The sequence below is a fragment of the Panthera tigris genome, chromosome C2 (genome assembly GCF_018350195.1).
Source record: "Panthera tigris isolate Pti1 chromosome C2, P.tigris_Pti1_mat1.1, whole genome shotgun sequence".
NCBI classification, from domain to species: Eukaryota; Metazoa; Chordata; class Mammalia; order Carnivora; family Felidae; genus Panthera; species Panthera tigris.
This window is the reverse complement of record NC_056668.1, coordinates 119,029,945-119,057,030: the sequence shown is the minus strand read 5'-3', so window position 1 is coordinate 119,057,030 and position 27,086 is coordinate 119,029,945. Positions and strand designations below refer to the sequence as shown.

General features: G+C 38.1%; 1 protein-coding gene and 1 long non-coding RNA gene across 22 annotated transcripts in view; one reads left to right on the top strand and one right to left on the bottom strand.

Moving 5' to 3' along the window:
- Window positions 1–27,086, bottom strand: part of SLC9A9 (solute carrier family 9 member A9) — a 763,188-nt gene that overhangs the window by 423,480 nt on the left and 312,622 nt on the right. For all 21 annotated transcript variants that reach the window (XR_006222104.1, XR_006222105.1, XR_006222099.1 and 18 more), the window contains one exon: window positions 15,904–16,009. Coding sequence is in view for 13 of the 21 variants with exons in the window: in XM_042998717.1 (XP_042854651.1) it covers window positions 15,904–16,009 (106 nt within the window). In the remaining 8 variants the exon portion in view is untranslated. The remainder of the gene's footprint in view (window positions 1–15,903; window positions 16,010–27,086) is intronic.
- Window positions 443–9,142, top strand: LOC122241981. Its single transcript, XR_006222108.1, has 3 exons — window positions 443–669; window positions 4,932–5,066; window positions 8,624–9,142. It is a non-coding gene; the product is annotated as an uncharacterized LOC122241981 (long non-coding RNA).

The following is a 27,086-nucleotide window of genomic DNA, read 5'->3' as shown; positions in this document are numbered from 1 at the left end:
TTATCTCTTAAGTGATTTTATTTATCTCTCCAGTTTTTCTCCTGAGCTCTGCCAGCACACTTTTAATCTCCCTTGATTATTTTATGTCTCCTCTTTTAAATCTTAAATTATATAATAGATACAGAGAGAATCTATATTGGCCTTTATGATAATGGAGAATTCTTTTGTCTAAGCTTTTCTGTAATTCTTTGGTAAATATATTTGGGGATTGTGGGCTCTTCTTTGGCTTAAATTTAAAAAAAGATTTTGTAGTTCTAATGAACATGGCCTCCTTTTTAGTTATTACTCATCTTGAAAAGAGACTGGATGTTTGTTAAAGAATAGTACAACGATACAAAGTAAGGGATGAAATAAAGTTGAATAAGCTGAGGCTGACTGCAGTTTTAATTTGGGTTTTGTTCTGTTTATCTATTGTTGTGTAACAAATCACCCCATACCTTAGTGGCTTAAGCCAACAATCAGTTATTTTGTTCACAAATTTGCAAATTGGACAGTACTCAGTAGGTTCAGCTTAATTCTGCTGCACCTGATATCAGCTGGGGCAGCTGGAATGGGGTTGGAGGGTCAACTTCAAGGATGGATCACCCACCCATCTGGCTAGTCTTCTTGGCTGTCATTCCCTCTTCAGATAGTACTCTCTGCAGACCTGCTTGACCATCTCACAGCAAGGTGGCTGGGTTCCAAGAGGGAGTGTCCCAAGGGACAGGAAGTGGAAGCTGATGGTTTCTTAAGGTCTGGGTTTGGAAACTGGCACAGCATCTCTTCCTCTGCCTTCTTTGAATCCAAGGGAAAGGAACATAGACTTCAACTCTCCATGAGAGGGGAGTCAAAGAATTTGGGGGCCACGTTTTAAAACTGCCATAAGTAACTTGTTTCAAGTATCTGTCACCAAATTTGTTCCCTTTTTCTTAGGAATACATCTTTTTGCAGTCCATGGCATTCAAATTGAGGTGGTATAGAGAAAAGACCCACAAGTTGCAGATAGATTGTTTTGATTTAGAAATCACTGCCCCCCACTCCAATGAAAATAGCCTCTTCAATGTCCAAGCTAGGAAACCAGACTGTGGGTCAGCATGATTTCTACTCATCTTTCATTTTGAAATGTCAGACTATTTCCCCCATTTCTCCCTTGGCCCACCTACCTGATCTTATCTGTTCTCTAAACAACGGAATATTGGCTGGTCCTTTCAGTAAGTGATCTGCTGTCAGATCTGAGAAAAACCAACTTGGCTTGGCATATTTCCATCTCTCATTCAAGATTTCACATTATTGACAGCAATATCTCGTACTTAAATCTTACACAGTTTATGATTTGGAATTGTGGCTATTTCTATTTCATGGGCTATGAAAAACTTCTATTTTTCAATGTTCTTCATGGTTTTAATTTGCTTTGAGGGAGACTTGTAAAATATTTTACCCTGCTATCTTAAGCAAAAGCTCCATGAATTTTAGAATCACCCTAAAAATATCTGTTGGGATTTTAAGAGGGAGATTAAACTGAAGGTATAGATTACTTGGCGGGAGAGTTGACTACTTTACAATATTGAATCTTCCAATCCTATTCATAGTAGGTCTCCTCATTTATTGAGGTGGTCTTTTTTTGTCCTTCACTGAAGTTACTATTTGTCTTCTCAGATATCTTGTAGGTCTATTTATTTAGGGCTATTCTAATGGGTTTAGATTTAAAAATGCTATTGTGCACAAAATAATTTTCCCATTTCATTTTATCATCAGTTATTGCTGATGTCTAGGAAAGCTGTTGGTTTTTGTGTGTCAGTCTTCTGTCCAGCCAAATTTCTGAGCTCTCTAATATTTTGCAATTTGAGTCTCATACTTTTAAGTAGACAATCATAATAGCTCATCTATTGAAAATTTTATTTTGATTTTCATATTTTCAATTTCTCTGATTTTACTTTTTAAATTTCATGTTTTATGGATATAAATAGTCTCTTGTATTCATCTTAGTAAATAATTAACATGTAGGTTTTGGTTTTCTACAGTTTTATTTCTTTATAACATTGGTCTTATCTGCTTTTATAATCTATGTTTTCTGTGCAATCTCACTTCTAAAATCCCAACAAATTTTTATTTTTTAAGATTAGGATAGGGGCGCCTGGGTGGCCCAGTCGGTTAAGCGTCCGACTTCAGCCAGGTCACGACCTCGCGGTCCGTGAGTTCGAGCCCCGCGTCAGGCTCTGGGCTGATGGCTCGAAGCCTGGAGCCTGTTTCTGATTTTGTGTCTCCCTCTCTCTCTGCCCCTCCCCCGTTCATGCTCTGTCTCTCTCTGTCCCAAAAATAAATAAAAAACGTTGAAAAAAAAAATTAAAAAAAAAAAAAGATTAGGATAGATAGGTATACTAAACCAGCCATCTTGATAAAATCAGAAAGTGGACTTAAAGGTGACTGACTTGCTCAACGGTATAAAGACAGCAAATGACAGAGTCATCATCTAGACTCTCACACCAGCTTTCACTCCCCCATAGAAAAGTAAAACACACTATCCACACGAGATATGTTCTAGATTAAAGTTTTCCACTAAAATATTTACCAGAATTACTAATAAAAAGAAAATTGAATAATACATGTATATATTTTTCTACTTTTCATCACTTTTTCTTATAGACATGCTAATGAAAAGACTAAAAGTCAAAAGCTATAAGAACAATAGACAATGCCTCAAAATCTAAATGACAATAGTCACATAAGTATGAATTCACTCACCTAAAAAGATATTCTGATGTCCATAAAAACAAAATTAGCAGGTAAAGATGGGGATGAGGTTAAAGATAAAAAAGTATAAATTTCCAAACATATTAGAGTTAAACATTAAATCAAATTTTACCAATTAACTGCCATTCTGACAGTAGGCTATTTGGCACAGGCTTTGAATTTGACTTCCATATATTCAATTTGACTTAAGCACCTTGAGAAAAATCAGATTTAACTACATTATAATTCTGACACTACGGGATGATGCCAGAGAGTATATACTCTGGATTTTATGTGTTTGATTTCATATAAGAATTCCCTGGCACTCATTCCACTATCTTTTGAAATGAGAAACTCGTACTGTTAACCCATGAAAAGCAAACTAAATTGTGAAAAAATTTCTCCCTTTTCCTCTCAACACTGCATGTCATTCTGGCAATGAAAAAAAAAAATGATGTATTTGAGGACCTCTGGGTCAGGAAAATTGATAAGAGCTCCCAACTTCTTTCTCATAAACAACCGATATTTTAAAGCTATTAACACAGGAGCTGGGCATTCAAAGACAGTTCATTTATCATCCAATAGCTGGCTAGGGTGTCAGGCCTTGCAGTCAGGCTCTGAAAAATGGGCCCTGAGTTCACCCTCTATAGCTGAACAGCTGCTCCTTCCCAAAGTTTTAATCAGATTCCCTGAGCATTACATGCCCCAGTAAGGCAGAGCCCACATAAAACTTGCAATAAGCCTGCCATGTAAATTCATTATGGAACTCAAGTAATATAAACAGATTATGTTCTTCAGGCCAAGAGAGCACTTTTAATTTAGACCAAAATTATGATTGCATTTTGATTTGGCCCATTGTTCTCTGGAAAATTTTTTCTAGGAAAAAATTCAGAAATAATCACCTGAAATAAATGGTATTTTTTTGGTTGCTCAGAATGAAGCCAGGATTGAACACATTGGAAAGAAAATATACCTTAGGACAAAAAAAAAAAAGTCTCAACCCAGAGCTCCTGAAACTATTTATAAGTTTTGTCTTTTTGTTTAGATGCACTTCCCTCCAATCCCTTAGGTGAGAACCATAGGCTTCTTCAGACACTAAAGGAAGTTTATGACCACCCCACTAAAATTTAATGTGCAGTGTTTTAAATCATATTATTAACAGAAGCCAGTTTAACAACCTTTGGAAATTTAACCTCACCTGAGGCTGAAGTCATGATTGGTTCATGTCATAGACGGCTTCTCACAGATGGCTCTGATATCTAGTTACAAATTATTCTCTGTCACTAGGCTTAGGGATGTATGCCACTGGTCACAACATAGAGAAGAAGAGGTAATCACCATCAATCCCCACCAGATATTAAAGGACATTAGAATAGAGACAAATGACATTTATGCATAGAGACAAAAGTGTAATGTGTCAATCAGAAGAAGGACTGGCTAGTCATGGAAGAATCTAGAAGAACTGTAGAATCAAACACTGTATGTGACCATCTCAGATTTATGTAAAGAGGAGAGAGAAAATTTCAGTTATCCTCACAAACTATGAGTAGTTTTAAGTTATCGTAACTGTTGGTATGGATTCAGTGGGTGGTTTCCAAGCATTTCAAAATTTCAGGTTCCATGGGAAAAAAATACCTTTTGGGTGAAGGATGCATCTATCTGTCATCTTTTTCCATGATCACCATACAACCCTCTGGATATTATTTGCCTTTATATGCAGGTTTGCCTATGGGAAAGACTGCTTTTATCATATGATTTGGGGTACTTGAAATTCTGGTGAAAAGTAATTTCCTGTGGTGAATTAATAAAGCAGATGCTTATTATGATTCTGTTTCCTAAGTAGCTTGACTATGGAAAGAAAATGAGCTGATCATGCCAGCATCTATATTCCAGTCATTGGGTCAGTCATTTCTTGGTGTTTATTATATCAGCACCCTGTCCACATCTGCATCAGATGTACTTTGCTTAGTATAAGTCACTGTCTTACTCCATGGGTGGTCATCCTGGGCCCAGACTAGAGAACATTACCAAGTTCTTCAATGTAAACAGCTAAAATTCAAATAGAGTCTAAAAGGATTAAGAAGCTACCCATGACTTAGTGACACTGTACAGCAGAAGACAGAGATAACTTCAACTCTCAAAACTGGTTTGTTGCCTAGAACATCAGTTCAAAGTTACCTGGGCATGTAAAGGACAATTTTTAAAACATCTACATCTTACAGCACATCAACAACCGGTATGGCAGAAAATATCTCCTGCTGTCCACCCATGGAGGTAACCTTTTCCAAGAAATTGGAGAGAACTGAAGAGATGGCTTCCTAATGTGGATCATAAATCTGACAATAAGGAAACATGAGGTAAGCAGATAGACAGTAAGAGAAACTAGGAAGATACGGTAAAGATAAAGGACAGCCTCCAGAGAGAGAATGTTATGAGTTCCACAGCTGGAAACACTACAGCTACAAAGGCGAGAGCCTAAAATCTTGAAGAAAAATGGAGTGACCCTAGGGAAGATACTTTACCAGATAGGAATCCTTTGCATGGTTTGAAATTATTGAAAATTATCTAGAATTTCATATGAATTGATTTCAACATTTCTAAGCCAAATTGAAACCTGTTTTCAGACTCTTGTGCACCATTTTGAGAAATATTTTGATGAACATGGCTACTTGAGTGAAAACTGGATTGTGTTAATAAGTAGGTCTTTTGCCATCTCCACTTTCTCTACATGATATAATCTCTCCCTCCTGTATCATTTGGTGTTCACTGTTTTCGAATATTGTAGATGATAACAGAGTGCTTGGTTTTGCCTTCTTTTACATTTCTTCATTAATAATCATTATTGTTATTGTCACAGGCATTCCTAATTAAATTTATGGTTGTTTCAACATTTTTTTGCTCACCACTCCTTGTCTCCCACTTCTTTCTGAGCTGTTTCCTATTTCTATCACTGATTATCTATGAGTGGTAAATTCTGCCTACTTGAACATATCTTTATTTCATTCTTACCCTTGAATGATATTTCAGTTGAATTTAGAGTTTAGGTTTTTGGTTATTTTCTTTTGGCAATTTGTACATATTACTCCACTGTCCTCTGGCAGCTATTATCATTAATGAGAAAACTGGTGCCATCTAAATTGTTTTCCATTGTAAGTAATCCATGTTTCCTCTCTGGTTGCTTTTAAAATTGCCACTTTGTCTTTGATGATCTCATGTCTCTCTACAATGTATTTGGTTGTGAATTAGTTTTAATTTATCCAGCTCAGGTTATAATGTGATGTTTCAATTTCTCTCTTCAATTCTGAAAAATTATCATCTATTATATCATTAAATATTGCCACAGATTGATTTTCTTTAGTGCCCCCTTTAAAAATTCTTATTGATGTATTCTGAATTGTTTCATGTTATCCTCCATGTCTCTTAGCCAACTTTTTATATTTTTCTAATCGGTGCTGCATTCTGGGTCATTTGCCAACTTTATCTTCTGGCTCACCAGCTGGATTTAATATGACATTTGTCTCATTCAGTTTTAAAGCTAGTATCTGCATTTTTCTTTTTGAAAAGTTCCTCTGTTTTCTATTTCACTTATTTTACTATCCCTATTTTCCTTGCTCCTCCATTTATCTCTTCAGTGATTTTTAATATGCCCATTTTATAATTATTCTCAGATTTTTGTAATATTTGTTTAGTTCTTTAGGGTCCTTGTTCTTCTGATTCGCTTTTTTGTTGTTGTTTATCTCCTGGCTTTTCTTCATGATGGATTTTTTCCCCCCCTTTGTGGCCTATAAACTTTTACTGTGAGCTCATTTTCAGGAAAAATTATATATTTTTTTTCTGTGGGATTTCTATGTGCCTGGGTTAAGAAAAGATCAGTTCAGAGTAGTTTAGCATATTTGGAAATAAGGAAAGAGAAATGAGGCTAAGGCAGGCAATTCAATAGTAATGAAAACTTTTATATTAATTTTTTGGCTTCCATTTCTCTTATCACAACTGCCCAGAGCAGGGATTTGATTCAAATCCCAGATAGATGGCAAGTCTCCTCACCATTCCTTAAAGGCTGGTGAAAGAGTCTATGTGACTGAGGGAGCACTTTGGATTAGGCTTTATTCAAAAAGATTTGCTCAAGTTCCATTACCATGAATGAGTCTATCTATAGATAGGACTCTGACTTCCACATGGAAATAGGAATCCAGCCCCAAAACCTCTGGGTCTATATCCTTCACAAAATCCTGTGGCCACTGACTGTGATTTCTCTCTTGTTTCTCACACCTGGGGAATTTCCTTTTCTTTTATTCAGAATCAACTCTACATTTAAAGAAAAATTTTTGCCTTTTCAAACAAAGCATTTATTTCAGTTTGTAATGCCATAGAGCCTATCTGTTTCATTTTAATCTACCAGGTTCTGAATATTTTGTTATCATGAAATATGGTAGTTCTGGGATGCCTATTATACTTGCCCTCCACTTATTTTCTTCTTTAAAAAAAATCAATATTTATTTTGAGGGGGAAGGGCAGAGAAAGAGAGGGACAGAGGGAATCCCAAGCAGCCTCCATACTCAGTGCAGAGACCAATGAGGGGCTCGATCTTACAACCATGAGATCTTGACCTAGGCTGAGATCAAGAGTCTGTCACTTAACTGATTAAGCCACCCTCATGCCCCTCCACTCAATTTCTTCTGATAATAAGATTCCATGCTACTGGCCACAGGGATGGGGAAATGATTCAGATCTGGCCAATCATCATGTTTAATTCCTTTAAAATACAATGTGATTGGCCTAGGGGTGACCTTCTGATACAAGCATAGCCAATCTGAGTCCTTCTCTGTGTCTGATATATAAATATTGGGAGAATGAAATGTCACTTTGAGTTAGAACAACAGTATAAGCTTGGAGATTGCATTAGCCACTCTCTTCTACTTGTTAGAGTAAGTCATGTATCTGTATGGGAAAGAATGAAGCTAGCCCCAAGAGGAATTCAGAGCCAAGGAAGAACAAGGAAAGAGCAGACAATAGAAAAGAAAAAATAGACATGTGTGAATCTCTGAGTCCTGCCATGCCCAGAGTTAGCCCATCTAAGTTAGCCCAAAGTTTAGCCCTGCTAAAAAGGCCAATGAATTCTTTTTATCTAAGCTAATTTGATTTAGGTTTCCTTCACTTACATCTGACTGATACACCAATAAATGAAAATACAACAGAATTAAGATAAGAAAGCATCAGTATGGACTTCTTTCATTTATTTATTTTTGGTAGGTCCATTTGTCATGCATGGCTTGACACGGAGGAAAGGAAGTTCTAAGTCACGGGGCTGAGTTCTGGAGAACCAGTGAGTGAACATCAGATCTAATCTGAGAGACCAGGGACAGAGTCACAGGATAAGCCAAGGTCACTTTCCAGTAATCTGAACAGAGACATTAAGAGCTAGGGTAGGGAGATGTCAGAGTCATAGCCAGGAAACAGGAACCAGGGATCATGAATAAGAAAAAACAAACACAGACACAGCAGCAGGCAGAGGTGTGGGCAGCAAGCACTGGGAGTTCTGACTTAAAACTGGAGGTCATCTGAGCTCTGCCTCCTAGCCACTTCTTAAAGATGCCAGGATGCCTTCCCATTCCTGCTAGGTGATGCCACCTGGTGTCCAAAAAATGAAGTTGGCATGGAATTGACTGCCAGGACAAGGAGTTTTTAGGCAAAAAGGCCTATAACTTCTTTCCTTAAATTATATATCACAGCAGTATGTAGAAAGGCATCAAAATAAATGCATTTCATGCTGATTATCAGCTTCCAAGGCAGATATCAAAGTGAATTACCTTCAGAAAAATGTCAAGATATAAGAACCTTGTTTTTAAGTTAAAAAGATTTGTGAGAAATATACTTTCTGGTTGTGATAATAGTTTTGGCTTATTCTTATCAAAAGGAGACACCTCATCACCCCTATGTTTACAACTATGGGTCAAATGAGAGAGGAAGTTGAGCTAATGAAGATAACTAACAAGCTTTTCAAATATTCGGAAGAAGCAGTATGAAGAATATTCAACCTCATCCTCTGGGAAAGATTTTAATGAGAGAATTAGTAAAATGTCTCTGCCTTCATCTGAAAGGCTATATTAAATGGCTCCTTCAGTAATTATTTGAGAACCTTCCAAATAATTAACTGTGTGTTGTGGGGGACAGAGAAAGGTAGAACTTGCTTTCAAGGAGCTTGCAATCTACTTAGAGATAATGGTACCAAGAGAAATAATGAATATCCTTAGTGATATATGTTTATAACCAAACCTACGCAGCTACTTTCTGGGATAATTGTTAGAGCAATGTTTGTGCACACATTAAATCCCATTATAGCTATTGTTTGCCTATTTCAGTGAGGAGTTGTTGAGGACAGGGATGGGTGACTGTACCTTTCCATCTATATCACCAATGTTCAGTGTAACGTTTGGCACATGTAGATCCTCAGTACATTTTTGTTGCATGAATGGATATCTCATTTCCTTAGTCACATGGTTCTTTGAGTCTCACTGCCATCCCATTAACTCCCATGTTAACTTTTCCTTAAGGTGCATGGAATACAAAGAGTGTGGTTTTTCAAAATGTCACTCAATCTAAGTGCCAAGCAATCACTGGCATCACTCTTTAAATGACATTTTCTAGTAAGAACCTCTAAGTAGCATAACACTCTTACTTAAAAAAGGAAAATTAGTATTCCATTTCTCCCTTTTTTTTAATCATCTACATTGAATTTCCTTAGAAGCATTTGCTTAATAGGGAAAAAAGGCACCTAGTACGTATTTATTGTCGTCTAAGAGCCAGCTGTTTAATGGGGTTCTTATTTTATCTCTAAGAAAAGCTGGAGGCATTTGCACACTGTGGAATTATTTCAAAAGTAGATGTTTCAGTACAATACCGGCAATATGTCTGTTTTCCAGATAAATGACTGAGAACACTCAACAACCTCTTTCTGCTCTTTCATGGGTGGAAAAAAAAATTTAGACTTTAACCTTTATCGAATTTATATTTTTTAAAACATTTTTCCTAATGTTTCTTTACTTTTCAGAGAGAGAGAGCGCGCGCAGGAGCCGGGGAGAGGGAGACGCAGAATCCGAAGCAGGCTCCAGGCTCTGAGCTGTCAGCACAGAGTCCTACACAGGGCTGGAACTCAGGAACCATGAGAATAGGACCTGAGCCTAAGCTGGAAGCTCAACCAACTAAGCCACTCGGGCGCTCTGGTAGAATTTGTATTTAAATGAAGATTGCTGGAGCGCCTGGGTGGCTCAGCCGGTTGAGTGTCAGATCAAGTTGTGATCTCAAGGTTCCTGGGTTCTAACCCCGCACTGGGCTCTGTCTGCATTGACAGCTCAGAGCCTGCTTCGGATTCTGTGTCTCCCTCTCTCTTTGCCTCTCCCCAGCTCATGCTCTTTCAGTCTCTCTCTCAAAAATAAATAAATAAACTTAAAAAAATAAAAATGAAGATTGCCTATTATTAAGCATGTTCATGGGGGATTCTTTGGACCAGAGCTGATCATGAGTAGCTTAATCTATTTCCAATAAATATGTATTTAGCCAAAAGAAGAAAATGAAAATCAACTTTGATCCTACCTTACACCTCGATTTTATCTATAAATTATTTTTACATTATAATTATACATGCACACACACACAAATTTGGCTGTGACTTTTTAACCAAAATAGATCTTACTGTATATTCCATTTAAACAGTTTCTTATTTTGTTTAAAAATGTATTGTGAACATCTTTTCACATCAATACATTCTCTCTATATATCATTTTTCTAATGACTGCATAAGGATTACATGATATTAATATATTATAATTTATTCAACCAACTAGTAACTTCTGTACAACTTCTTGCTCAAATCAATGCACTCATTTCCATGGAGAAATTGTTACACAGTCCCTTATTTGTTAAGATAAATTTCTAGAAATGAAATAGGTGGATCAAAGGATTAACAAATTCTAATGATTCTTAATAAATAATGCCAATTGCCTTTGTAAAAGTTCTATCACTTTTCTCTTTCACCAACAATGTAGAAGGGTTTTCACTTCCTCAAACTTCAATTTACCCAAAGTATAATTGTTCTTTCATGAGATCTGAGGATCTGAAGATTTGCTTGTCAAAAAATGATACTTATTATTGGTTTAATTTGCTTTGTTATTAGTGAAGCAGATCTTATTTCATGGTGTTATCAGCCATTTATGTTTCTTCTGTTCATTACCTACTTATGTCTTTTGCCCATTTTTCTATCATGTTTACCTTTTCCTTATTGGTGTTTGACAACAGTAGTAATATCAGCAGCTAATATCTAATGTTTATTGAGTGTTATAAGCCAGGCTCTGTTCTGGTATTCTATGTTTAATCTCATCTAATGAGGTGAGTGCTATTACCAGCCTTGTTTTATAACAAGGCATCTGAGGCACAGAAGGTTAAGTAGTTTACCTAAAGTCACATAACTGATACATTTGGTACATTAAGGAGATTTACAATTTATCATGTATGTTATGAAGACCACCAACCTATCAACATTGTGTGTTGAAACTGCTTTCATGGTTTATCCTTCATCATTTAATTTTATTTGTGGTGACTCTTGCCTCCTAGAATTGTTCAACTGTATTGCCATCAAATAGATTGCTTTTCTTTCCTAGTTTCTGCTTTTGATACCTTGATCACCTAAAGAATATTTTAAATAAATATAATTCAAACAAATACAAACACTCAAAATAAAGAGTTAAATTACATTTGTCCCCTTTGCATAAATCATAGTTCTACATAGCAAAAGTATCTCCTTTTAACCATTTATGGTTTTAGTTCTTCTGATGGTTGCCCTGTGACTCTAAGTGATAGGCAGATACATCCATTTCTTGATTTGTCAACTCTACACAGTGTACATTAATTACTATGAGAGATGTGACATTTTCGTTAACTTATTCCTTCCTTCCCCTCTCCCCTCCTCCAACTAACTCCCATGAGTAATACCAATTTTCGCTGTGAGTGCCTTTATAACTTTAAGTAATATACTTCAACCTCTATTTCTTGATTTATCAACTTTAGACGGCATGCCTTAACTAAGTGGCTCACTCTTAATGGGGTAAACCACATGTGAAAATGGTTATTCTCTATATTCCTTGGATCATAAAATGTCGTATTTATGAAGGAATGCTTCACTAGAAGCAGGTCTATCCTTAGTCATTTTAATGAAATGAAAGAGATCTGTGTAAGTAGAATGAAAGATCTTGATATAAATGGTTATATAAATTATAAGTATATATCTTTATATAGCGTCAATTATATAGAATTATAGTCTTTCCAACTATATTGCTTTATTTATCTCTCAGAACAATTTTGTAAAGTATATAGATATAGGCAAGGAAACAAGCATGGAGAGCTCACAGCTGTATGGAGTCACTGTCATGGCTTCTAGTTTTGGTTTTCTTTAGTTTCTGTGCACCATCCACTTCTTTTTTTGTGGCAATATCACTCTGAGCAATAATCCTACCTTTTCCCAGTCTTAGTTTATGTACTTCCTGGTGAAAATGAGCACAGTTTTAAACTCCTGACGCATATGCCTTAGAGCTGAGCCAATAAACGCAGGACATTTCCTTGGCCACAAGAGGGTCTGAAATGGCGTCACAATCTGTCAGGTGTACTAAGATTTGGACTGGGACTAATGGGACAGAGATTCTTGCTCTATTCTCCTGAAGAAAGATATAGTCCTAGGAGATGGTGGCAGCCAACTTGGGACCAGGTGAGGGAGCTAACCCTGAAGAAGCTGAGTGAGGGGAAAAAAAGGAGTCCTGCTCACTTCACTGGCTCCTTTGCTGCCATTGTAGTCTACTCCTGCCATTCAGTCAACACAGCCAACACAAATTCCCTTTTTGCTTACTCCAATTTGGGTTGGTTTCCTGTCAACTGTAATAACTGCACCGCTAATTCATGGCAAGCCTGACATCGGCTCTTTTGACTTTCTATTCTACCATATTGACTCTGAAAGTAATGTCTTTGTTCAAGATTTAAAAACACACGTCCCTCTCCAGTATGTCTTTTGCCTTTCTTCATAGACTATTACACAATCTTTAGAAGTGCAGAACCATCATGTGGAATTCATTCATTTATGAACCAGTCCACATACTACACTTTTGGGCACGACACTCCGTACATACTTAAAATGACAGTATGGGTAAGAGAGGCTAATTTCAAAAATTTTTGTTAAATAAAGTTACTTTTATTTTAAGATGAACACTTCTGGACAACCTCTTTTTGAGCTCTCGGGACACCATCCACCACCTGCTGCTGTGTACAATAGTTGTGGTCATCAAATTTAATTATACATTAGTTGTCTGAAATTCAGAGCACATTTAACCTAAGAAACAGTATTATAATTTGCCACGTGCTTCTTAGACTAGCACAGAAAAGCTGACTTAATCTAAAATGTGGCTAAATTACTATATATTTGAATGAAATGCTAGAGTACAGCACTGTAAATTTTAAAAATTTAAATTTTTAAATTAAAATTTAAAAAATACTAAAACTGAAAAGGATAGTTCTTAAACAAGGACATTTGGTGGTGGGAGATGGGAAAGTAAATGAAAGTATGTGGCCATTCCAAAGGAGCTCTGGAGGTAGTGCCAAGGGCCAAAGTGGTCAATGATTTGAGTTCTTTATTATACTCGACTTCACATCAAAATGTGTAACTTCTCTTCTCGATGGCACAAGAAGAGCTGTATCACTATTCTTAAACTTCAAAACTACACAAAGATGGAACTAAGAAGAGGAAAAAACAAAAGTTTTATTTGTTCTTTTAATATGCATTTCAAGCACATAGATTCACTCTTCCAAAAGTCACTATCTAAAAAGGCAAATATAAGTTCAAACCCAAGATTGCCCTGCTGTGCTGGAAGGGAATTGACCAAGGTTCATGCAGGGCTGGAGTAGGAGCTTAGCATGTGGGCTAGTGGTTCCCGAAGGAGACTGAGGTAAGTGCTGAAAGACTTGATTAGGAAGAAACAGAAGCTGGGAAGGAGTGAACTCTGTGCATGTAAAGGCATGAGTTACCAGCCAGAAAGTTGTGTCAGGGTGCTGTGCACGGTTTAATGTGAAGGAAGAGAAAAGTGAAGAAACAAATGTTTGAACTTCTGGTCTGAAAGTCATGCAAAACTTTTAAATAGGGAGCAGGAAGATAGTTGGAAGAGACAGTGTGGGGATGAGGCATTAAAAGGAAAGGGAATATGTGTGTGTAAGCAGGTATATAAAAAGAGATGGTCATATGTGCTGTAATGTAAGTGTAAAAAGCAAGTAAGCAAGTGAGCAAAGTGAAGAGGACACCACTGTGGAAAACTGCACAGAGTGGAGGGTGTGGTCAGCAACAGATGGCACTGGTGGCCAAACAGTTTGGATCCCAGGCAGCGTAAGGGCATTCTACTCAGTAGAGCTCAGAAAGAGGCCAGTGGGGTCCAGGTGCACCAGGCAGAAGAGCCTGCAGGTCTGAAAGTGTGGAGGTTTCCATGTCAAGTATTCCTAATTTAGTTTTACTTTTACTTTAAAGGTGGAACTCATTGGGTTCACTCTGCATGACACCTAAATTGCCAAACCTGTGAAACCTAAGATTTTGGCTAGAATGGCAAGTGTCCCGTGCCTAGAAAAAAAAAAGGAAAGAGATCTTGCTACGGTGGGAAACACTTTAGAAGACATGCAACACATGGGTAGATGAGTAGAAAAGGCAGTGCCAGTAATAACCATGTATTGACCTAAAGAGATAATAAATAGATTGTTTCAAATGCCCCTGGGCTTGTGCACAACAGCATCAACATTCATCCCTGGAGTCTGCATTTTAAATGGAAAACTACTGTGAATGGTAGGGCTGAAAGTGGAAAGGCCAAACCTTCCTTTGGTTGTAGCTGCATGGTTCTTTCCCAAGTGCATTTGTGCTTTGGTGGTTTCGCTTCACTTGGCCTTTTACAACTTGGCAGCCCAGGACACAAAAATGAGGAACGCAGCAGATTAAAAAAAAATTATTCCAAATGTTCCTTTAATACTAGTATTTCTTGGACAGAGATTCCTGATGTCCTAATTAATTGTTCTCAGTGTTTCTTTAAAAGCATCCTAATTTAGCATTTGTGAATCTGCCATGGCTTTTGCTCTTAATTTGCACTCACTGGTATTTTCCTTTAATGCAGGAGAGGCACTCTCAATGGCCAGGTGAAATAACAGTTTATCTGGAGACACTTGCTTAAAATTTGCTGAGCTCAGTGACAACTTTGGGTGGTAGCCTTAAGAAATGTCAGCTGGCAGAAGAGTCGTTCTGCTCTGTGATTTCCTACTTCCCTCCGTGAGATCTGACTTTTAAAAATCCTTTGTTACTTCATAATACATTTTCAAATGCATTTGAAGTAATTAACACCCTGAATTGAATCCTGTTGTCACATTTAATTATCAGATAGCTGTTTTCCTTTGGGTTATTTGACAGTCGCCCAAAATGTTGGTCTCAATCGAAAACCAAGAAGAGACCTTTGACATAGTGAAAGCCACCGAAGTGGCATTTACTAAATATAAATGGTAAGTGTCTAAAGGGAAGGTGAGGAAAGAGCACTAGTTTTCATCTCGAATGGAAAATTCTTCCAGGATCAAGGGAAAATTATGTTAGCGCTTAGCTGAAGCTCCATTAGTTTCACATGTGACACGATGATTTTAAGATGTGTGTACTCCTATAACACATTACATTTGCATTGAGAAATAGAGTATTCTGACTCTCAAGTTCTATCTCCAATTTGTCAAACTTACTATAAATACAATAGTTAGCATTAGTCCATTATCTGGAAAATGGCATGTATAAAGAAAAAAAGTAAATGGTGTTGATTTGAAATGAAGGAAGCTCATTTACATGCATTTTAGGAACTCTAAGTGAATCAGCTAAATATAGGCACCTGGGGAAAAAACAGTTACCCTCTGGGTGGTACCTTGTAATAGGTTAGAAACATGAAACTCATTAATAGTGTTAAAAATTAGGTACCTAATGAATTGTACCCATTATTAGAGATCTTCTGTGGTAACAATGCCTTAAAAACTAGAAATTGCCACACCTCTTTGACATAAGAGAAAAGATACTATTAAAGCCACTGGGAATTATCACCAAGCAGAAGCATATTTCACATGATCAAAAAAAAACAGAGGCCCAGTTCTGGTACTTACTATGTAAGGACAATGGCCACTGCATCATTCAACACACTCTCCCCAAACAGGAGTGTGTATAGGTCAGGGTCGACATGCAGTTCATGGAAAATAGCCAGCACAGTCACTAGGAGGAAACACACACAAATATACAGGGTTAGCTGAAGCATAGCCATGTATTTATCCTTGGGTGTGGTCACGTCTGAAAAGAATTCATTAAATGCTCATTTTCTCAAATCAATCCTCTGTACCCACACTAGATCTTTATTAAAAAAAATAAAAACAACTAATGAGTCATTCCCCCCTTAGAGATTTCTCAGGGCTTCTCACTGCTTATAGAGAAAGTTTGAGCTCCTTGGTACAAGTCTTCTATAATCTGCACCTTGTTTACCTTCCAGCATCTCCCCCTGTATCCCCTGTCAACCCTTTGCTGCCTGCCTCAAGCCATACTGAACTTGCTACAATCTCCCCAGATCATGTAGTTTTCTTAAATTAACTTTGCATTTTGGTTCACTTTACCAAGGCAGAGATTTCTTTCCCATCCATGAGCTACCATTCCCCCCTTCTTTACACACACACACACACACACACACACACACACACACACACCTTCTTACTCCAACATAAAACTTTCTTCAATCTTTAAAAGCCTCTCAAGTGTTCCCCAGGACCCTGATCCCTCAGCAGAAATCTGGCTCACTCCTTTTTGATCCCAGCATTTGAATCAAATCACAAAACCTATCAGAGAAAACACTGTGAGCTCCCTGGGGATAGGGCACATCTTTGCAACACAGGGTACTTGGCAAACTCTCAATAAGTGTTTGATGCATGAATGAGTGAATGAATACATTAATGTATGAATGTTGTTTCATGGCCCACTCCTGTGAAGGGAGAGGTGGCCAGCACCTGGCTCATTCTCTCTTGAGATTATACTTATCTATAAAGATGAACCCGATGTTTCTAAGAGCAAGACCTAAGGACTTGTTTCTGGCAGACTGCTGCATGGCTACTGTATGCCACATATCATACAGAGGCTCTCAGAGTACATCAGGACAGTAAATAATCACTTACTGATTATCTGTGTTCACCAAAACCATTCAGTGTCTTGATACTTTAAACAGTTTTGCAAAGTGTGAACAGCAATCATTAGGAAAATGATCCGCTGAGTTGATGGCCAAAGGGGTAAAGAGGATGGTTGGGAATGCTACTGATGGTAAATTTTTAAGGCAGAGTGGGCATTTTCATTTCTGTTCTTTCCTTTCCTATTTCATGGGCTGTGAGGTTAGTAACTATGTTGTATAAAAGAATAGTGCTATGGGGAACAAAAGCTGAGTTGGAAGGTTTTGTAAGTAGAGTGAAGAAATTTGGCACTTGTTCTGCTGCAGTAGGGAGCCAGGAAAGGAATTTAGTCAGAAGAGTGACAATCTGATTTCAGTTCTGAAAATAAAGCACAGGCAGAAGGGCAGAGGGCAGAATGGACATATGGCTGGAGGCTTTCCCAAATGTTCTAGCAAGAGATGGTTGTACTAGAAGAGTCCTAGATTCAGACTCACAAACTCCTGAACATCCTGCTCCACCCTATACGTCCACCATTCTGGGTTCTGATAGGTCAATGACCACAGTGCTTTGTATTTCACTTATTCATTGATTCTCATCTTCCCTGAATGTCAGTAGCCCTTAGGACAGTGCTACAATATAGTAAGCCTTTAATGAGTGAATAAGTAAAAGGCAATGGCAGAGGGGACACAGCAGAAGAGACTGTATGTCCAAGATATTTGGGATAGAGAATTGGTGAGTCTTGGTGTTTGAGAGGCAGCAGGGAGTGATTCTGGGTTTTAATCCTGGACAATTAGTAGATGAGGTTGCATAAGAGAAATTAGTTTGTAGACAGGGGAATCCACTAAGTTTGGTTTTGGACATGCTGACTTAAATAGTCAGGTGGAATTTCAAGTGGCAATTTTAATAAGAAATCTGGAAATAAAAGGTTTGAACTCTACAGAGTTGAGGCAGAAGAAAGAATTTGGGGGTTAATAAACACATAGATAAAACATAAAGCCATAAGAATGACCGAGTCCCTGGGCAAAGTATATAGACAAAGAAGAGAGTTCATAGGAGATTCTTGGGGGACATTTACATTTAAGGGATGAGTGGAGAAAAAGAAACATAAAAAACACATATGGTATATTTGCCAAACATAACTCTAAGCATGAACAAATCAGCTGGAAACTATCCATCATGAATTTCTGTAAATGGATTTTTATTTACTAAAAATTATCCTAGAGGAAGGAGTATTGAACTCAACAACCAGCTTTGAGGTAGAAGAGACAAGAGAAATAAAATGTCATGAATTGGCATGACAATTAGCCAGATTCCATTTTACCAGGCATATAGTCAATTTCATTATTTTAGCTGCATAGGTCCTTAATTATGACAGGTAAAAGGCAGAGATGTATTCTCTAGTAGTTGGTAGCTATTCACATTTGCTACAACCCTTAGCCTTTTCAGGTAGTGGTAGTAAGGAGAGGTAGCAATTACCTCTGCTAAGAAAAAGTACCTCTTTCTTCTTTTTGGGTAAAGACCCTCATCAAAACAAAGAGGCTTCAGTTAGGGGTTTTAAATAAGAACATTTTCCTTTTGCTAGGATCTTGTGGAACAAAAGTAAAGTTACTCCTAAACTACAAAATTCTATCATGGCAGCTCTGTTGTTGACTTTAGTCTCTGTAGTTATTTGTATTTCTAAGCTCTGAAGATGACTTGCAGCTCATCTACACTCCCACAGCATTTCCTAGGCTCACAAATAGGGACGAAGGTGGGGATTCCACTCCCCACCTCCCCAGTTATAGGGTCTCCTCTGTGCTAACAGGGACTCCTCATCTTTCCAGTGAGAACTTAGGGCATTTGAAGGGAAAGGATTTTAACCGAACATGCAGTTTTGTTCAAAACTGTTCTGACATTCCCACAATTCCTTTTGCACAAAGAACTGAACTCTACTTCATAAGCGATATCCCACACAAAAGAGAAAAGCTATTACTTTGCACATTCCTATCAACCCTGTGAAGAAATGGAATAGCTTCGAAATAAAGCCAGGCAGTGTGTCCTACAAGAGGGAATATTTGCTGGGACCACAAGTGAGTTGAATAGGTGAGTCAGGAAATTAGCAACCCACTCTTGCTTCTAAGCTTGGAGCTCTTAAACAACTCATTTAATTAGCTTGCTGGCAGGGCTCAATCTTACACAGAACGTCCAAGACTCGTATGCACCTTCCCAGGAGACCATCTCTTGCAACAATGGAGGACACACTCACACCAGCTCTGCCTACACCTGGCTGGGTTTGTAAGGACAACCTGGGCTCAAGGCTGGCCAAAAACCAATGCCTATTTAGATGAGCCTTCTCGTGATAGTATGAGGAGAACACACTGGACAGACACCATGTAGATAGGAAGGGGAGGAGACACAATCCAATTTCTTAAACCTCTGACTTTGGTCATATTTATCTTGGTCACACTTTAGTTCCACTTATATCTTAGTGGCAAGTTCCAGCACCCCTTTTGGGGTTTGGGGCCACCTTCTCCCTACCTGACCTTTTAGCTAGAGGAAAAACCCACTTTGTCCGTCAAGTAAGGGACATAAATAATAGATATCACACAAGTAAGCACATATAACCTCATGTGTAAATAGATCAACACACACACACACACACACACACACACACACACACACACACCTATTCCAGGTAAGAGTAGTGGATGATTAAGAAATGTCATTGAATAATTAGAGATATCTGAGAAAATAATTGTAGCAGTCAAACACCAAGGGGTAGCAGGGGGCATGAATGATGAGGAGTGACGTGGAATGCACTTCTCAGAAGCTGGTGATAAGGGATGGAAAGAGAAAAAAAATAGTAGCCTATGGAGTATAAAGCCAAGTGAAGATTTCTCTTAGATTTCTAATTCATAGGCTGCGCAGAATAAGCCAGAGGAAAGAGGCTGAAGACAGAGGAAAAAGAAGGGAAATGGCTGGATCAAGGTCTAGAGAAGGCAGAGAACAATTGAGGGGTTGAAATAAAGTTGTCTTCTCAGGAAAGCAAGATCTTGCTAAGAGCAAGGAGACAAAGATATAAATGAGAGGCTAAAAGAGGGTTGCAAATGTCTGCTGGTTGGGGGCGGGATGATTCAAGTTTTATGAAAAACTGTTAAGGTCATATATAATTCTCATTCTTCAAGAGAAAAGCTCTAACAGTGAAGTAATATGATATTTGGATTAATTTCTTCATCATACCAAGAGTCTTGTCTCCTACTACAACCTTATTACCTTATTAGATCATCAAAACTAGTATTTTATCATCTCAAATATAATAAACATACCTGGGAATAAAAATATAGATGGTGACTGCCTGACCCCATCAATGCCTCCGTGTGCTGACTCTTAAAAGATGTTTTGCTTTTTTGCCTTTTTTTTTTTTTTTACTTCTAGCATTTTAACTGACTACTTTTCTAATGCTCTTGCTCTTTCAGTCACTTCGAAGTCTTCAGGGTTATTTAGTGACAGTCCTTTCCCTAGGATCTCCATTAGTAGCTTTCTGACCCATATTTTTTGTTTTTTTTACAAGGAATTTAAATTTCAAATTATATTTTAATGTGGCAGCTCTCAACGACCTGGCACAAGATCTGCCTGGGTCTATGGGCAATTCCACACAATAGTTCCTACCCCTGTTGTTCTAAGTCATCACTCAGCCTTGTCAAAATGCTGGCTTTCCCTGGAGAGTGCTCTCTCTGGTTGTCTGTGCAAATCAGTATGTATGACACTTGTCCCCGACACATGGAGAATCAAATATCTCAGGCTTGTGAAGCTGAATTGCGTCAGGCCTGACAGGTGGAGAACCCTGGAATTCTCATAAACAAGGTAGCATTTTTCCTTTCTAAAAGTGAGTATTGTGAAAATGCGTTTTCTTTTCTCAGAGGGATGATGGAGGAGGAAGTTTTCCTGTAACTTTCCCCACTTTTCTGAAATACTGTACATAGTGAGATTATAAGGAGAAGCTTCCAGAAAAATTGAGGTATGAAATACTGGAACTCTTTGAGTCTAATCCTTCTCAGTGGAGAATCAGCAGCAGAATCAGTACACAGATTGGTTTTGCCAGTCAAGCTCTGCTAATCATAACCCAGAAATACAACTAGAAAACCTCACCCTTCTGAAACAGGACAGAGAAGTGATACTAGATCTAGAAAGTTAATCACTAGAAGTTACTTCATTGAAGTAATTCTAAATTAGAAGTTATACAAGACATCATGAATGATTTAGCCTTAAAACATTGTAATCTTATTTTGGCCATCAGTATGATATATCATTTTGGTACAGAGTTAGTAGTGGAGAAAATACTATATGCAACCACACTATTATAGTCTTCTTCATCAGGGATCCTTAGGAGAAATAAGTTCTATTGCCTGAAGGCAATGTCTTCAAAGTATCATCTAGGGACTCCTGGAGCTTCCTGAGACCTACACAGGAAGATCCCCAAGGTCAAAACCATTTTCAGAATAATATGAAAATGTCACTTGCATTTTTCATTCTTAGTCTTTCATCTGTGTACAGTGGAATTTTCCAGGGGCTATATGATGTGGGATAGTGCAAGTGAATGCAGAGGCAGATGTGAGAATCCAGCTGTCTTCTATTACAACACATATTTAAAAATATAAAACAATGTTACTCTTCTCAGTAAATTTTTTTGTTTTGGAAATTTATTTTTCATAAAAGTATGTTATTTAAGATGTAAATAGTTTATTATTATAATTTTAAATTAATAAAATATGTTTAAAATTTTTTACATTCTAATATGGTACATATTGATAGATATAATACACATAAACTCCTTGAGGTCTTCCCTAATTTTGAAGAGTTATACAGGGGTTGTGACAACAAAAAGCTTGAGAAGCATTGTCCTAAGCCATTTGTTTATTTAATGGATTAGCTTATATTCTATGCATTAAGGGTGATACTAGCTAAGCATCACCTTGTAAAGAAATGAAAAAAAAAAAAGTCCTCAAATCATTTTCTATAGAGCTTAATTCTTTTCTTGGATTCCTGTTGAGCAAGGCTCCCTAGATCTTAGTATCTTTTGTCATGCAATAATGAGCTAATTCTTTCAGCATACATGAAGAGGATTTCTAATAACTTTTTTGCAGGGGAAGGGCAGAGGGAGAGAGAAAGAGACTCCTAAGCAGGCTCCATGCTCAGCACGGAGCCAGAGGTAGGACTTAATCTCAAGACCTTGAGATGATGACCTGAGCCAAAATCAAGAGTTGGACGCTTACCTTACTGAGCCACCCAGGCATCCCTCCAATAACTCTTAAACGAGGAAAATTATTCTTTTCACATTAACTCCACTAGCACACTTCTGGAATCACATTTCTGTCATTATTATTTGTATTTGTTTAAGTGCTTTTTTTGGAATGTATGTGCTTTGTGGACAGAGATTGTTTCTTCAATATGTAGATGCATAATAAAAACACTGATAATCACACATCTTTTCCTGGACTTCAAATATGGCTGAATGGTGTTCCAGAATAATCTACTTCCTCTTGTGCTTAAAAGCCAAAAATATGGTCCTTAGAAGTCACTAAGAGTATAAGAGGGTAATCTGAAGATCATGAGGTTTGACATTAAGGAGAGAAAAATAAATAAGACACATAAAAATTGAAAAGACAGAAACATGAGAATAAATCTGGGGTTTGGGGGTGGTGTTTTTTAGATCCTGTATTTGGGAATTTATGGGCTGAAATATGCTGGCACTTTAGCTAGTACTTTAAAATTTTTCCCAAAGGTACCTAAAATGGGAATATTCTATATTTAACATTAGCACAGAACATAAACATTTAACAAAGACCCAATTTTCTCACCAATGGTGTTTAATGAGCCATGGTGCAGTTTAATGGGGAATTTTGCAGTATGCCCAATATCTGAGTGAGGATGACTCATCCTGTTGTACAAGGATTCTCCAATCAGAATTATTACTTAAGCATTTTGCCATTTTAAAAATGAGCATGGTAGGCAAGGGTTTACCTACAAATCATGAAATAAATTCAGAGAAAAGCTCAGTGGAGCCGTAAAGCAGCCAAAATTTGGATGAGTCCCAAGAAATCAACACTTGGAGGTAAAGATATCATTGTGGCCCATTAAATGCAACTACTGTAAGGAAAGAGGTAATTGTGTTAGTCATGATCACAGTACACATAAAATAAGTGAGCCTCACAAACAAATGTTTCTCTTGATACAAAAAGTTATAAAAACAAATAGTGTCTTATATTATCATGTCTCAACCTGTGGCTCAAGACCCTAAGGACAGTAGAGGAAGGTTTTAAAAGGACGGATGAATATTCCTGTTTTCTAAGAAGATTAGCAAAACTGTTAAGAGTGAACAAAAATAATATTGAGAAGAGTCAACACTCAATGTGTGAGAGAAAGGGAAAAAAAGATATGAGGAGAGAAATCATATCATGAATCCACTCATTCCTGTCATCACTTTGTGTGGTAGGCTGAATAATGCCCCCCCAAAGATGTCCATACACTAATGTCTGGAAGCTGTGCATTGATTACTTTATATGGCAAAAGGGTCTGTGCAGGTGTAATTAAGGTTACCTTAAAACACGTAGATTACATTGGATTATATGGTTGGATCCAAACTAGTCACATAAGACCTTAAATGCAGAGAAACTTCTTTGCCTGGAGTCAGAGAGACGCGGCTGAAGAGAAGACAGAAAGGAGACTCAAACAAAAACAAAAACAAAAACAAAAACCCAAGGATATCAGGAAGATTTCACATGTGAGAAAGATAGCATACACCATTGCTGACTCTGAGGTGGAGGAGATCACCTGAAAGGGCCAAAGAGAGATCTAGGAGGCAAGGGTGTCCCCAGTTTTCATTCAGCAAGGGAACAGGGACTCCAGTCCCACAACTGCAAGGAACAGATTCTGCTAACCACCTGAATGAGCCTCGAAGTGGATTCTTCCCACAGCTTTCCTGTAAGAGCCCAGCCAATGAACACTTTGATTTTGGCCTTGTGAGACCCAGAGTAGAGAACCCAGTTGAGTCAACCTGGACTACTGACCTATATAAGTGTAAGATAATAAATTTGCATTGTCCTAAGCTGTTTGTGGTAATTTGTTATGGCATCCTAGCAAACCAGTACACTCTGATCCCCTCTCACAAGAGGAAGTACAAAATGATGGGCAGGTTAAGCGCCCAGGCATTTGACTTTTTAATACATGAGTTACTGAACAAGGATATGGCTGGAATGACCTCTCACAAGCACAGTCCTTCCTGCCCCAACCCCACCACTGGTAGAAAAGAAGTCACTTAGACACATCTATGTTTTAGATCATGCTTAGCAAAGAAAAACCCAGACCAATGAGAAGGTTGTGGGTTTGTAGATGTGTGCCTATGGGGCCCTTTGTGCTGCTTAATTATCCATGTGTGTCACCCTCAGTATGATCATCACGTACAACAGATCACTCATTTACTCAGAATGTATTATTTTATAGTTCATCAAATCATTTTATTTTCCAGTGTATATCCTGTCTGGAATATACTGTCACGCAAAGTCAGTATGAGGAATTGGTGCTGAGGTGGGAATAACAAAGTCTAAACCAGGATGGAAGGTCAGCACAACTGGGCAAACCAAACCTGAGGAGAGCAAGCCAAAAGTTAGAAAGCATCTCTCATGATAAAAGCAAGCAATGGCCATTTTAATTTTTCTTCTTTGAACTTTGTTTTATAAATTTTATAAATTTACTATAATAAGCTACTTTTAGATCAGAAAGGACAAAAGTCATTTTTAAAACTGACAAAACTTAATGAGGAGATAAAACATGGAACTCGGGAGTCTCTTCCCACATCCCAGGATACCATACATGAGGACCCCTACCCTCCCCACTCCTTCTCAGGACTTCCTCCCTGGGCTTCCAAACTGCCAAGCCCTCTGTGTATCATGGCACTGTAGATTACTGTCTCTCCAAGTGCTCTCTTTCTTTATACTGGGGAGACTAGCCTCTCTTAACTTCCCTTCAGCTCATCCAGCCTCTCTTTCTCTCCTTTGTGAACCTGTTCCTTTAATACAAATGCTCCCCAGGAATACCTCTTCCGTTCCCTTCTCACTTTACCAACTCATCCTGGGAAATCTCATCCACACCCAGTCATTTTAACTTCCAGCCCATCCCCTTCTCTGTCAACTACAGACTCCAATATCTAACCACTGCCAAGACAACTCCACCTGGAGTCCTTCTACTGGAATAAAAACTTAGTAAGTACCAACTGTGTGTCTGACCCTGGGTGTGGGTGTTCCCCACCCCCAAGCCAGCCCCAGTTAATCTGCTGCTCTTGCTCCTGAATGACTCAGAAATGGCATCACCACCAAGAAGCTGTTTGTTTGTGTTAAAAAAAATGTTGTGAGTTATCTTGTTTGAAATGGGAAGATCTCTGGACTTTAGAGGATATGATATCAAGAAGCAAGCCACACTTTGCAGTTCAGTAGTTTACAAGGTCAATCAAGGAAAGAAAAAGAAAACAGTTCCAGAGGTGCTATACTACATCAGATACTGCAGCATGAACTAGCTTTGTCATATCTGAAAATTTAGCCCTCTATGGTAATCCTTCTTGGACTGGAAAATAATATAAGAATGCAGAAGTTCAACTGTAGATAAATGCATTTTCTTATGTGAAAGCAGCACTTAAAACAAATAACCTCCTGAGAAACAGCTTACAAGCATTTTAAGTTCTCTTTGAATTGGTCCTCTTGGATAAAAATTTCATCACCACTGGTTATCGATTGTTCATCTACACATTCACCAATGCCTTTTATAGTTTCTGGAGTGCAGTAGACAATTAATTCTGTTGATTAAATGAGTGAATGAATGAATGACTCTTGAAGGTCATGCACCGTGTAGCTAACTCCTTGAGCAGACCAGCTCCAGCCTCTCTTGTATTTTCCCACTGTGATCAGTCACTTCGTTGCCCACTCTCTGACCTGGCAGCACTTGTTACAAAAAGCTGTCTCCATTTCAGCTCAAAATAATAAATTGAACAACACAATGCTTTTTATCTGTAGTATCCAGGTAAAAGGTCAGCCTCTGTCCTTTCTTGGCTGTGTTCTAGGAGGGAAGTTGCTTTGCAAGGAATTCTAAAGCAAGGGGCCTCTGACAGGCAACGCAGAGCAAGAGGACCCAATCCCAGTTTGCTACTAGTGGGTGCTCTCCTGGCTCCTCTAGGCAACTCATTTTTAAGGAGGCACTCACTCTCAAAGTTGTGTAGGTGTGGGCTCTGCACTTACAGCAGCCTGAGAGTAAGTGCCATCTTCAACTTGACTCTTCAATTGCCTTACTGTTCCATGGTTTTGACCTTAGGCAGCCAAGCTGAGCCCTAGAGGGAGCCAAACAGCCTCTTATCCAAGGAAATACTCTTAAGAAATTTCCATCCAATTTGCCACAATGTGCAATATCTTCGTTCGCACCTAAATGGAATGTGTGGGCTGGATGCTGACTTTCAAAACTTCTGTCCTGCAGGTCTGCCTTTGAGTATCGCTGAGAATGAACTGCTTTCATTTAAACAGAGCCATTCTGTTCCCCAAAGCAGTGAGCCAGAGAGGTCTGTCAGCCACAGCTGTTTCCCAGCTGTCCACAGAGCTGTTGAATTGCTTCAAACGGTTTTTCAGTGTGTTCTTGGAATCCCATCCTCAGAACACCTGGAGTCTTGCTTTATCTGCTTTCAATATCCTGAAGCATTTATATAGTTGGTTGTCATCTATTATCTTCTCCAGTTATGTTCCGTGGAGCTGATTTTCCATACCTGGGTTTCTAATATCTGAAGAGAGACCTTTGTGCCAAGACCTTGCTATTTACAACTCTGTCCCAATATAGAGATAATGATTGGGAACTTGGCTCCAAACTAAAACCAACCTGCAATCAGATACTAGCTGTGATGCAAATAAACTTGGTGATCTTGAGCCAGTTACTTAACCTCACTAAGCTTTCAGTAACCTTTGTCAGTACAGTGGAGATAAAAATATTCCCTCCCTTGTAAGTGTTTTGGATAACAGTTATGTGGGATAATTCATGTAAAGTATCTGGTATATCGTAGCTCAGTTAAGGATGGGTATGATTACTGTTATTATTCATGTCATCAAAACCATCAGAGGAGGTTTGTCCATTATAAA